The 11564-nt window shown below is 40.5% G+C and overlaps 1 protein-coding gene across 1 annotated transcript; it reads left to right on the top strand.

Annotated features, from left to right (window-relative positions):
* Nucleotides 1-524: 524 nt before the first annotated feature.
* On the top strand, nucleotides 525-7650 carry LOC311144498 (immediate early response 3-interacting protein 1-like). Its single transcript, XM_084180524.1, has 3 exons — nucleotides 525-690; nucleotides 855-956; nucleotides 7020-7650. The coding sequence occupies exons 1-3, from the start codon at nucleotides 600-602 to the stop codon at nucleotides 7073-7075; spliced, it is 249 nt and encodes an 82-aa protein (XP_084036650.1). The 5' UTR covers nucleotides 525-599; the 3' UTR covers nucleotides 7076-7650.
* Nucleotides 7651-11564: the final 3914 nt, after the last annotated feature.

The following is an 11564-nucleotide window of genomic DNA, read 5'->3' on the forward strand; positions in this document are numbered from 1 at the left end:
AGTTGTATTACCAGTAGAGGGCGTTATTGATAGTGCAGGGTTTTTTTCTGACCATAAGCTTCTCAGGCGTGTGGAATATTATGCAGACTTCATAAAACACTAATAAAGATTTTTATTCTCATGATGACCATGTTTCTTTCCATCTTTATTAACACGAATGTTTGCCACTGATCTCAGTCTACAGTGGCGTCCTCATGTTTACCGTTTCTCATCTACAGAAATTAAACTTTAACGTTGTAGTAAATCAGTGCAAATGAAGGAGATATTGAGGTGTTCTTATTAAAGGAGATAGCCATCCAATGATATGTGTCTACGTTTAAATTCCTAGCCTCTAAGGAATATTAGTTATAGGACAACGTTTTCAAGCACTTACACCATCAAATCAATAGCTACCCCTTTGGCCATGAGTATGGATTATTATTATACATTATTGGTATTACATTGGCCATTTACTGTGTGTCACTCACTTTTCAGGAAGTCACGCGTTCGAACTGCTCGTTCAATTCGTCCTTCTTAAGCTGCCATAGCTACATTTACGCAACGTCACAAGAAATACGTTAAGTTGCTAACGTTAGCTAGCTAACACTTTACAGATAGCTATGGCGTTTACATTATATTCCCTTATTCAAGCGGTGATTTTGTGTGTTAATGCTGTCGCCGTATTGCACGAAGAGAGATTTTTAAGTAAAAGTAAGTGCCTGTGCATATTTTGTTTAGTATTACTTTCAACAGTGGTTTGCTGACGTTAGCTAGCTAGCTACACCAGTAATACGTGGAAACGCTTTAGGTTTATTGAATGATCTGCCTCTTATGGCCCAGGGCCATATAATATTGCATTTCTTTATTCCCTCTAGTTGGCTGGGGTGTGGACCAAAGTGTTGGTGGATTTGGTGATGAACCAGGCATCAAAGTGCAGCTCATGATCCTTGTCCGCTCTGTGAGGACAGTGATGAGAGGTATGACCAAACTAGAGAGAGAGAGGACTTTAGCAAAGATATGTATCACTAACCCAAGGTACACTACATGACCAAAAGTATGTGGACACCTGCTCGTCGAACATCTAATTCCAAAATCATGGGCATTAATATGGAGTTGGTCCCCCCTTTGCTGCTATAACAGCCTCCACTCTTCTGGGAAGGCTTTAAACTAGATGTTGGAACATTGCTGCGGAGACTTTCTTCCTTCAGCCACAAGATGTTGGGCGATTAGGCCTGGCTCGCAGTCGGCGTTCCAATTCATCCCAAAGGTGTTCGATGGGGTTGAGGTCAGGGCTCTGTGCAGGCCAGTCAAGTTGTTCCACACCTATCTCAACAAACCATTTCTGTATGGACCTCGCTTTATGCACGGGGGCATTGTCATGCTGAAACAGGAAAGGGCCTGTCACAAAGTTGGAAGCACAGAATCATATAGAATGTAATTGTATGCTGTAGCCTTAAGATTTCCCTTTACTGGAACTAAGGGGCCTTGCCCGAACCATGAAAAGCAGCCCCAGACCATTATTCCTCCTCCACCAAACGTTACAGTTAGCACTATGCATTGGGGCAGGTAGCGTTCTCCTGGTATCCGCCAAACCCAGATTCGTCCATCGGACTGCCAGATGGTGAAGCATGATTCATCACTCCAGAGAACACGTTTCCAATGGCGCCGAGCTTTACACCACTCCAGCCGACGCTTGGCATTGCACATGGTGATCTTAGGCTTGTGTGCTGCTGCTCGGCAATGGAAACCCATATCAAGAAGCTCCCGACTAACAGTTCTTGTGCTGACGTTGCTTCCAGTGGCAGTGTGGAGCTCTGTAGTGAGTGTTACAACGGAGTACAGACTGTTTTTTACAAGCTATGCGCTTCAGCACTCGGCGGTACTGTTCTGTGAGCTTGTGTGGCCTACCACTTCACGGCTGAGCCGTTGTTACTCCTAGACGTTTCCACTTCACAATAACAGCACTTACAGTTGACCAGGGCAGAAATTTCACGAACTGACTTGTTGGAAAGGTGGCATCCTATGACGGTGCCACGTTGAAAGTCACTGAGCTCTTGAGTAAGGCCATTCTATTGCCAATGTTTGTCTATGGAGATTGCATGGCGGTGTGCTCGATTTTATACACCTGTCAGCAATTGGTGTGGCTGAAATAGCCAAATCCACTAATTTGAAGGGATGTCCACATACTTTTGTATATATAGTGTAGTTTTCAATGGGAGCAATGAAGCATAGTGGGCAGAAAAATGCAAGGAGGTGGGCAGAGCCAAGCACGAGCTAGTAAGATCCTATTGGAGCATTCTAGCATGTATTTGCATATTTATTTTAGGGAACGCCTTCTTTGTGAAGCACATGTGTGAAATAACTCAATTTGCCCTTGCACTTTTTGTAAACAACACCATTTTTTACAACTTTGTCAAATGGTCACGTCTACAAAACTTTGGAAGTTTTGGAAACAGAAACATTTATTGAGGTTGGGCTTTTCTTCGAAAAATCTGCAGAATGTCAACCGAGTTCCATCTCGCTCCATACTCTCCCACTGCCGACCACTGGGCTTCCTCTCCTCACCATATGTGGTGGGGGGTGGAAATTCCACCCGGATGCTTCAGATTTATACATCCGGTGAAACATCTGGCTCCTTGTTCTATCTGTGACTTTAGTGCCCAGAAGCCTGTTTTAGCCTGCGCAGCGCAATTTATTACTTTCACCCTTTTGAAGTCGTCAACTGGGTGGGACATCATATGGGTTGTAGTGATGTGCAGTTGGTGAATGATTTGTGCTTTTTGAACAACTCTTTTTACTGGCTCGAGAGTCATGATTCGTTTTTCTGAGTGACCTGTCATTTTAGTCGTTCGTTTGATCTGCTGGCCATAATATGTCCTACAGCATGATTGATACATGCCCAGTGGATCCAGAGACGGGCTCTGACCAACAACTGCCTGTCATATGCGCGCAGGAAAATAGATCATGCTGAAGGCAGCATAGATAAGAAAAATACATGTTTAAACTGATAATTGATCGCATGGTGCAATAATGATTGAATCAAAGGTGCAATATGCAGAAATCGCTCTGCCATTTCCTGGTTGCAAAAATTCTAATAGTTTGCCTAATTTCAGTTTGTGACAAAACAGGCAATAGTGTAGAGAATCATTGTACCATCTAAACCGCTGTGAAATATATTTTCAATAACCCGTTTGAAGCTGGTGTACAAAACCGAAAGTAAGACGCAAAAATGAAACTTAAGGACAGGAAGCATAGAAGTAGCGTATATAGTAATAATAATAATAATATGCCATTTAGCAGACGCTTTTATCCAAAGCGACTTACAGTCATGCGTGCATACATTTTTGTGTATGGGTGGTCCCAGGGATCGAACCCACTACCTTGGCGTTACAAGCGCCGTGCTCTACCAAGTTGAGCTACAGAGGACCACGTAGAGAAAATATCTACCGCGTCTTAGACTTGCTTTCAATGAGAATGACGGATTTATAACTCACATTTCTATGTGAATTTGGTCGGGTTGCGGAAAAGGTTATGCTCAACAAACTTGAACTTGAGAACGAATTGTTTGAGGGCGCTGCAGTTCGCTAACGATATTGTGCTTATCACCCTCACAGCAGTCAAGCAATGCAGTCAAGCAAGGTGGAGTTGGCATAGAATCAAAGGATTGTTGACAAGATGTAAAGCAGATTTACTCTCCTAATCTTTATTGAAAACATAAATACATCTGCACTATGAGCACTTGTCTTTCAAGTTCATCTTTAAAGTTGTTGGTTAATTTTGGTTAACTACCTAGTGACTTTTAGCCATATTAGCATAGGCATGACAAGTCAAAACACATCAAAACTAGACATGGTATCAGTGGCGGCTCCTGAAAAAATTCTCAGGGGGGGGCAATTTTTCTGATGATTTAGGTGACCTACACACATTTAAAAAAAGATATGTCCAGCAACAACATGAAGACAGGGGCAGCATATAAGTCAATGCCAGAAGCATTTATTGACTGATCTCAAAAGTGTTGGCTTACAAAAGCAAAATAAGTTATCACAGTAAAAATAATCAAGGGTGTTCTTTCACATTCCTCAACACTGCATAAACAATATGCATTTCCATAAACAAATGAAATATCAGCTGAAAATACAGCATCTTGGTATTTGTTCAGATTGCAGGATCAACAAGAGCTTTTACCACATTTTTTGCCTCATGGTTGAATTGGAAATATGTGCACCTGAGCATAATTCACAACAAGCAAGCAGGAGCTTTTGATAGAGGCTACTGAAAACATTGATGCAAGTTATTGGTAATAAGAAATTTTTATAGACTTCCATATTCTGCCCTCTTGTATAGATTTGTGAAAATGAACAGTGATAGACATTTTGCCTGAAAACAGAATTTGAAAATAATTTCTAGAAAAGGTAAACACAGCTATCTGTATGGCTTTGTAAAAATGAACAACCATATTCTGGCCAATTGTATAGATTTGTAAATATTCTGGCCAATTGTATAGATTTGTAAAAATGAACATGAACAGATTTTTTTTTTTTTTTTACTTTAAAAAAAAAAATGAAAAATAACTATTTTAAACAACATCAACTGTGAACTGATTTGGGCGTGTGTGTGTTAAAGAGACAGACAGGGAGGGACAAAGAGAGAGAGAGGCTACATTACTTGTACTGAAACTGTTCTCTTCTCTCTTTCAATGCAGCAAAGCGGTCAATGACTTTCTCATTGAAATCAGGCATGCTGAGGACAAGTTCCCTCTCCATGGAAAGCATGGCCAGTGCATTCAGACGTTCCTGGCCCATTGAATTTCGCAGGAATGTCTTAACTCGTGTCAAAGTTGAGAAACATCTCTCAGCTTCAGCTGTTGTCATGGGAGTAGTTATGAGGATGTTCAACAGAGTCACAGTCTCAGAGAACGTCTCCTGGAGGTTGTAGCTCATGAGAACCTGGTACAGTGCCAGTGCACCACAGTTGGACTTTCTCGTCATCGGCAAAAAGACCGTTCAGTCTCTCCAAAAGCACACTGGCGATTGAGACTGAGGTTGATTCCGAGATGGGAAGGAACTCAAAAAAGCGCTCCTGCACTTTGTGGTTGCTATCTATGTACCTCAGCACAAGCACCAGCTGTGTCTGTGTAGAAACGTCCGTGGTCTCGTCAGCTTGGATAGCTACGAAGTTCGCCGACTTCACCTCCTCCACAATATGTTCCCTCATGACCGCTAGCATACACTCCAGTAGCTCGTTTTGAATGGTCTTTGATGTGAACTTCTTTCAAAGAGACAATCGAGTTGCACTGAACGCTAGCCATCTTGATAGTAGTACGTGAATTGATTGACGCTGCTACCCGCTCTTTTCTTAGTTACGTTCATGGTTATGTTACGTATGACGAAAGCGCGTAAGTGCAAGCCCTCAGAAACCCATAGAGATTGTATTGAAAGCTCTGATATTTGAAAAAAAAAGATTTTACTTTTGAGAGACTTCTGGGGCGATTTTCAACCTGACTGAAATCGCCCCAAAAGGGGCGGGGCCATTTGAAGCACGACTTTAGCCTGATTGGACATTTAGTGGCAGATCAGACGTCTAGATTAGAACACTGATAACTACTGTTGCCGTGATATAATTGATTAGAAAAAAAATCCCTTCCTTTTCCCGTTTGGCAGTGCGTCGCCCATATCGCCCTAATGAACACACCGCCCCTGCATGGTATCAATAACAAGATACAACGAGCTGAAACGAGCCACCTACAATTCCCCACATTGCAGCTTGTTTTCATTTTTGCTAGTTATCTGATCGTCCAGAATCATAACAATACACAGACTTCTGCCCCATCGATGCCCGAGCATCATTTTCGTGACGATGTAGCCTAACCCATCTATTGGTTAAGGAAGGATCACATAATTCCATCAGGTATGAAAATGGGATCAGGTAATGAATTATACTTGTTAGCAAACAATCACAACCTTTACTTTATACCTGTTCAAACAACACACTCTACGTGGCAGTGTGCACCCTTTCCATTTGTTTGACAACACAAAGTAGTAGTAGAAAAATAAAATGGTCGTCACTAGTTAACACAGCCACAAAGTCATAAACCCTACCTATTTCTACAATTTCTAAAACCTAACCTTAACCACACTGCTAACCTTATGCCTAACCTTAAAACACATAAAAGCACAGTTTTGTATTCATACATGTTTTACAATATAGCCAATTTCGACTTTGTGGCTGTGCTATCTAGTGGGAACCTCCCGAGTGGCGCAGTGGTCTAAGGCACTGCATCGCAGTGCTAGCTGTGCCACTAGAGATCCTGGTTCGAATCCAGGCTCTGCTGTAGCCGGCCGCAACCGGGAGACCAATGGGGCGGCGCACAATTGGCCCAGCGTCGTCCAGGGTAGGGGAGGGAATGGCCGGCAGGGAGGTAGCTCAGTTGGTAGAGCATGGCGTTTGCAACGCCAGGGTTGTGGGTTTGATTCCCACGGGGGGCCAGTATGAAAATAAAAAAGAATAATGTATGCACTAACTGTAAGTCGCTCTGGATAAGAGCGTCTGCTAAATGACTAAAATGTAAATGTAAAATTAACCTAAGAAACTTCACTACTTCAAAATGGTTGTCACCAGTTAACCCATCCACAAAGTAATAAACCCTTCCTATTTCTACAATTTATCTTCTTAAAATCTGATTTTAAACCTAACCCTAACCACACTGCTAACATTATGTCTAACCCCTGACCTTAAATTAAAACCAAAAGCACATTTTTGTTTTCATTAATTTTTACGATATAGACAATTTTGACTTTGTGGCTGTGTCATCTAGTGGAAACCCTTCAAAATGGGACAGATATAATGCGATATCCATATAAAATCCATATAAAAATCAATACCATATTCAAATATAAACAAAACAATTATTCTGCATTAATACTGTTGTTTTTTAAAATAGATTATTCTTGTTTTCCTCTAACAATTTGATGTTGACGTGGCTGTACTGAGACTGGTCTGACTTTGGGATTATTCATAATCTTTACTCTCTCATCTTGCAGTGCCCTTGATTGCTGTCAATTCGGTCTGCATTGTGTTGTTGGTGCTGTTTGGCTGAAGAGAAGACTGGACTGAATTTGGATGCTGAACTAAGGGGGTCAGGGGGATGGAGGAGGGACCCTACATGCGCCTCGAAGAAGAGTACACACACGTTTATGTATCTCAAAGATTCCGTTTTACATTTGATTTCCTTTATTATTTTTATTCCTTACCTCGTTTGTCAAACCTGTTGGGCTAGGTCAGGCTAAGTGACAGTTCCGATACAAGAACGATCTGGGTTTACTACATTCAGTTGTTAGTCAATGATATAGCACAAAGCAGACCAAAAGGGTCTACGGTTGCTGTTGGAAGATTTCTACATTGTAAAAGGATCATTTACTTTGATCTCATGATTCAACTTTCTTTCTCCTTATTTGAAATTGTGGTTCATCACAGTTCTGATGGCATATTCTGTTGCTTTTAACATATTCCTGAATAAAAAGTTAAGTGTAGGTAATTTGAACAGACCTACTATAAAACACCATTAGTCGGGATGTCATTTTGTGTCCCATGCAGACAATTTAATTAAGTATGACTTTTTCTAAGTAACTTTCTATGAATTACTTGAAAAAATAAAGATTTTAAAAAATCTAACACTTTTGAGTTTGTTCATAACCCAACGACATTAGCTACTTTTAATTTTTTAAATTTTAGCAGACACTCATCCAGAGCGACTTACAGTAGTGAGTGCATACGTTTTCATACTTTTTTTGTACTGACGTACATGGCATTCTTTTTTTGTCCCAGAACACACTCCCTACTTACACACAACTTTTCTTTGATCATGGCTGTGTCAAAAGTGCAGTAAGGAGACAGAAGAGACCGGACTCAAAATATATATTTGTTAAATGGCTAATTGTTTGCATGTAAACAAAATGAATCCTCCCTATTTTAAATCTCAATATTTTTAGCAATGCTGTGTATGAATGGCATGGCATCAATCAGTGCACTCTTGAACTAGCTGCAAACTTGAGCTCAAGAGTGACCAAATATAGTGGTTGCTTCTAGTTGCTTTTAGCAACACGAGTGTATTACATACACTCTTGTTGCTTTCAATTGTATTGGTTGCACAAAAACTTAACTGTCAGTAGGCAGGACAGTTGGTCATGACGACGGGGGAATAGAGCCCCACAGTGGAGGTGTCATAATACCCATAAAACCTAACGGTCAAACAGGGAAATGGTTCCAATCATATATTTTCCCATAGGGGATTTTAGAAACACTTAAAATAAGGGCTGTGTTTCGTGTAGGCTTACCCTGGCGTGACGTTTTGATAACCATGCAAATCTCTCTCGGACAAGGTGACTTTTATCAATATAGACTTGGAGTCACGCAATGATATGGTGTATGGTCCTCCCACTACGACTCGGGAAAGCCTGCAGTTTATTATGCTACAGATTAAATAAATTATGAGCTTGATGCTCCTTTCCAATAAATATCGAGGGTCTTATTCTGGTGATATGATGATCGATGCTTGGCTGCCATTTGACAAATAAAAATAATCTTGCTCTTTTGTCCATAATAATCTCATCATATAGGCTATACCCGCACTGTATCTGCGAGCTGTTGGCTAGAGCACGTGCCAAGACCAGAGTAGGCACATTCGCTATATAATGCATTTTTTTGTGACAAAACCATCAGTAGAGTTGGAAACCCATTGTAACTCGGTACATGGGAATTTAACCGCAAAAGTTTTTTTTATGTGCACTACGTCATCACGCACATCCTTCCCACTGGGCACAGACGTCAATTCAACGTCCATTCCACGTTGGTTCAACAAAATGTCATTGAAATTACATGGAAACAACGTTAATTCAACCAATGTGTGCCCAGTGGGTTTTAACTGCAACAAGTCAATTTGATGGAAGCACATGTTTTTATTCATGTTTGACTGACAGACCTCAAGCTAAATACCATGCTATATGTAAACTGAGCAGACTAGCTAATGAATTAGATAGGATTACGAGTAGAATAACAGGTTTTCAGATACAAGAACTACAGTCATGCTGATGGACTAGATCTCCCTCTCTCTCTCTTCTCTCAATTCAATTAAATTCAAAGGGCTTTATTGGCATGGGAAACATATGTTTACATTGCCAAAGCAAGTGAAATAGATAAAACAAAAGTGAAATAAACAACAAAGATTAACAGTAAACATTAGACTCAAAAGTTCAAAAGAATAAAGACATTTGTCTATATACAGTGTAACGATGTGCAAATAGTTAAAGTACAAAAGGGAAAATAAATCAACATAAATATGGGTTGAATTTACAATGGTGTTTGTTCTTCACTGGTTGCCCTTTTCTTGTGGCAACAGGTCACAAATGTTGCTGCTGTGATTGCACACTGTGGTATTTCACCCAATAGATATGGGAGTTTATCAAAATTGGATTTGTTTTCGAATTCTTTGTGTCCTGTTATACACTGAGTGTACAAAACATTAGGAACAACTCGTGGCATGAACTCTACAAGGTGTCGAAAGCGTTCCACAGGGACGCTGGCCCATGTTGACTCCAATGCTTCCGACAGTTGTGTCAAGTTGTCTGGATGTCGTTTGGGTGGTGGACCATTCTTGATACACAAGGGAAACTGTTGAGCGTGAAAAACCCAGCAGCGTTGCAGTTCTTGACACAAACCGGTGCACCTGGCACCTACTACCATACCCTGTTCAAAGGCACTTCAATCTTTTGCTTGCCCATTCACCCTCTAAATGGCATACATATACAATCCTTGTCTCAATTGCCTCAAGGCTTAAAAATCCTTATTTAACCTGTCTCCTCCCCTTCATCTACACTGATTGAAGTGGATTTAACAAGTGACATCAATATGGGATCATAGCTTTCACCTGGATTCACCTGGTCAGTCTATGTCATGGAAAGACCAGTTCCTAATGTTTTGTACCTACATTGTTTCATACCTCATAATGCTCTCTACTAACCCAGGAACATCAGCGAAGAGACGTTTTCAAGATGTGCACATAGAGAGTCGGACGAAAATCAAAGCCTGTGTGGCAGTGGCACAATGTGTTACGGATGTGGTGCAGAGCCACTACTTTCTGGGTTAACTTGCTTAGACCTGCATTTCTTTTTCAGGCCACACTGCATATGGCTATGCCATCTACGCACTAGTTGTCAGGGATGAGGGTGGGTAAGGCTTTCCTGTGGCAACTTTCATAATGAGCCAAGAGACCCAGGAAAATGTAGCATTCTGCTTGAGGAAGATCAGGAATGCTGCACAAGAATTTGAGACCAGGTATTTGTATTGCATTAAGATTAATGACTGTAGCTCTACAGTACATGTAGGCTAACTACAGTGCCTAGAAAATCTGTAGACAGTGTGTATGTGTGCAATATGAGTGATCTTTAGGGCCTTTATGGTGGACAAGGACATGAAGGAAGTGGGGGCTACAAAATAAGTGTTCCTAAATGCCGACGTCTTTCTGTGCTGGTATCACGTCTAGCAGGTAATTATTATTATGAGAATGTTTTTAAAAGAAAGCTTTTGCCATTAATCATGTTCACTTTTAGGTTAGGAAAATAAAAGTATACACTGAATGATAACGTTATCTTTTTTCAGGCTGTAAACCGGTGGATTACAACAAAATAATCAGGCATTACAGGAATGGACCACCTGGATGACTGCATCACATACTGGAAGTACCATTATGTTTTTCTGTCAATACACTTTACAGGATAAAGACTTTGAAGACACTTCAACAACACTGGAGGAAGTACTTCCGTATCCTTTTGTCCAGGCCTACCTGAGGAAGTACTGGCTTCCTTGTGCCATGAGAATAGCAACACCAACAATCTCTTAGAGAGGTATTAAAATACATTATTGTCTATTCCATGGCCATTTTAATTCATTGATTGTTGAAAAATAACAAACCAGTATACATGTCCAGTCAGGATCTTATACTGTACCTGTCCACCCCAGCAAAAACCCAAATATAAGGAATTATTCCTCTGTTAGGAACTTCTGTTGTCATACCAGTTTTGTTATATAAACAAATGATTTAACACTAACATGCTGATCATTGTCAGTCCTTTTCTTTGAAGTATTGTTTTGTGTTCCATCATGGTCTTAGAATACCATATTACTGTATGTTGTAGATTCTTCCTCCGACTGAAATATCAGTTCCTGAAAGGCACAGCCAACAGGAGATTTGACGATTTCCTGAAACTCCTAACACGTCAGGTATGTTTTGTTCAGGATGGACATTACTGCCTCAATTCTATGTTTGACTGTCAGAATTTGCATTGCAGTGCTCAGTGCTCAGCTAATCACTCTCTTATTAGTTGGCCCTGTCTGCAGTGCAGACATTAATCTTTCATCAATTTTAATCCTTTCAATCTCATCATTCGATTATTGTAAAAATGTTGTCAAATGATCACAATAAGTGGGTTGTTTGGTTACTATAAGCAAAGTATTTAAACCAGGTAGTTTGGGTCCTGGATGTTGATTGACTGAAAGCCGTGATATTTCAGACAATATACTACGGCTATGAT

The sequence above is a fragment of the Coregonus lavaretus genome (genome assembly GCF_964263955.1).
Source record: "Coregonus lavaretus genome assembly, chromosome: 17".
NCBI lineage: Eukaryota > Metazoa > Chordata > Actinopteri > Salmoniformes > Salmonidae > Coregonus > Coregonus lavaretus.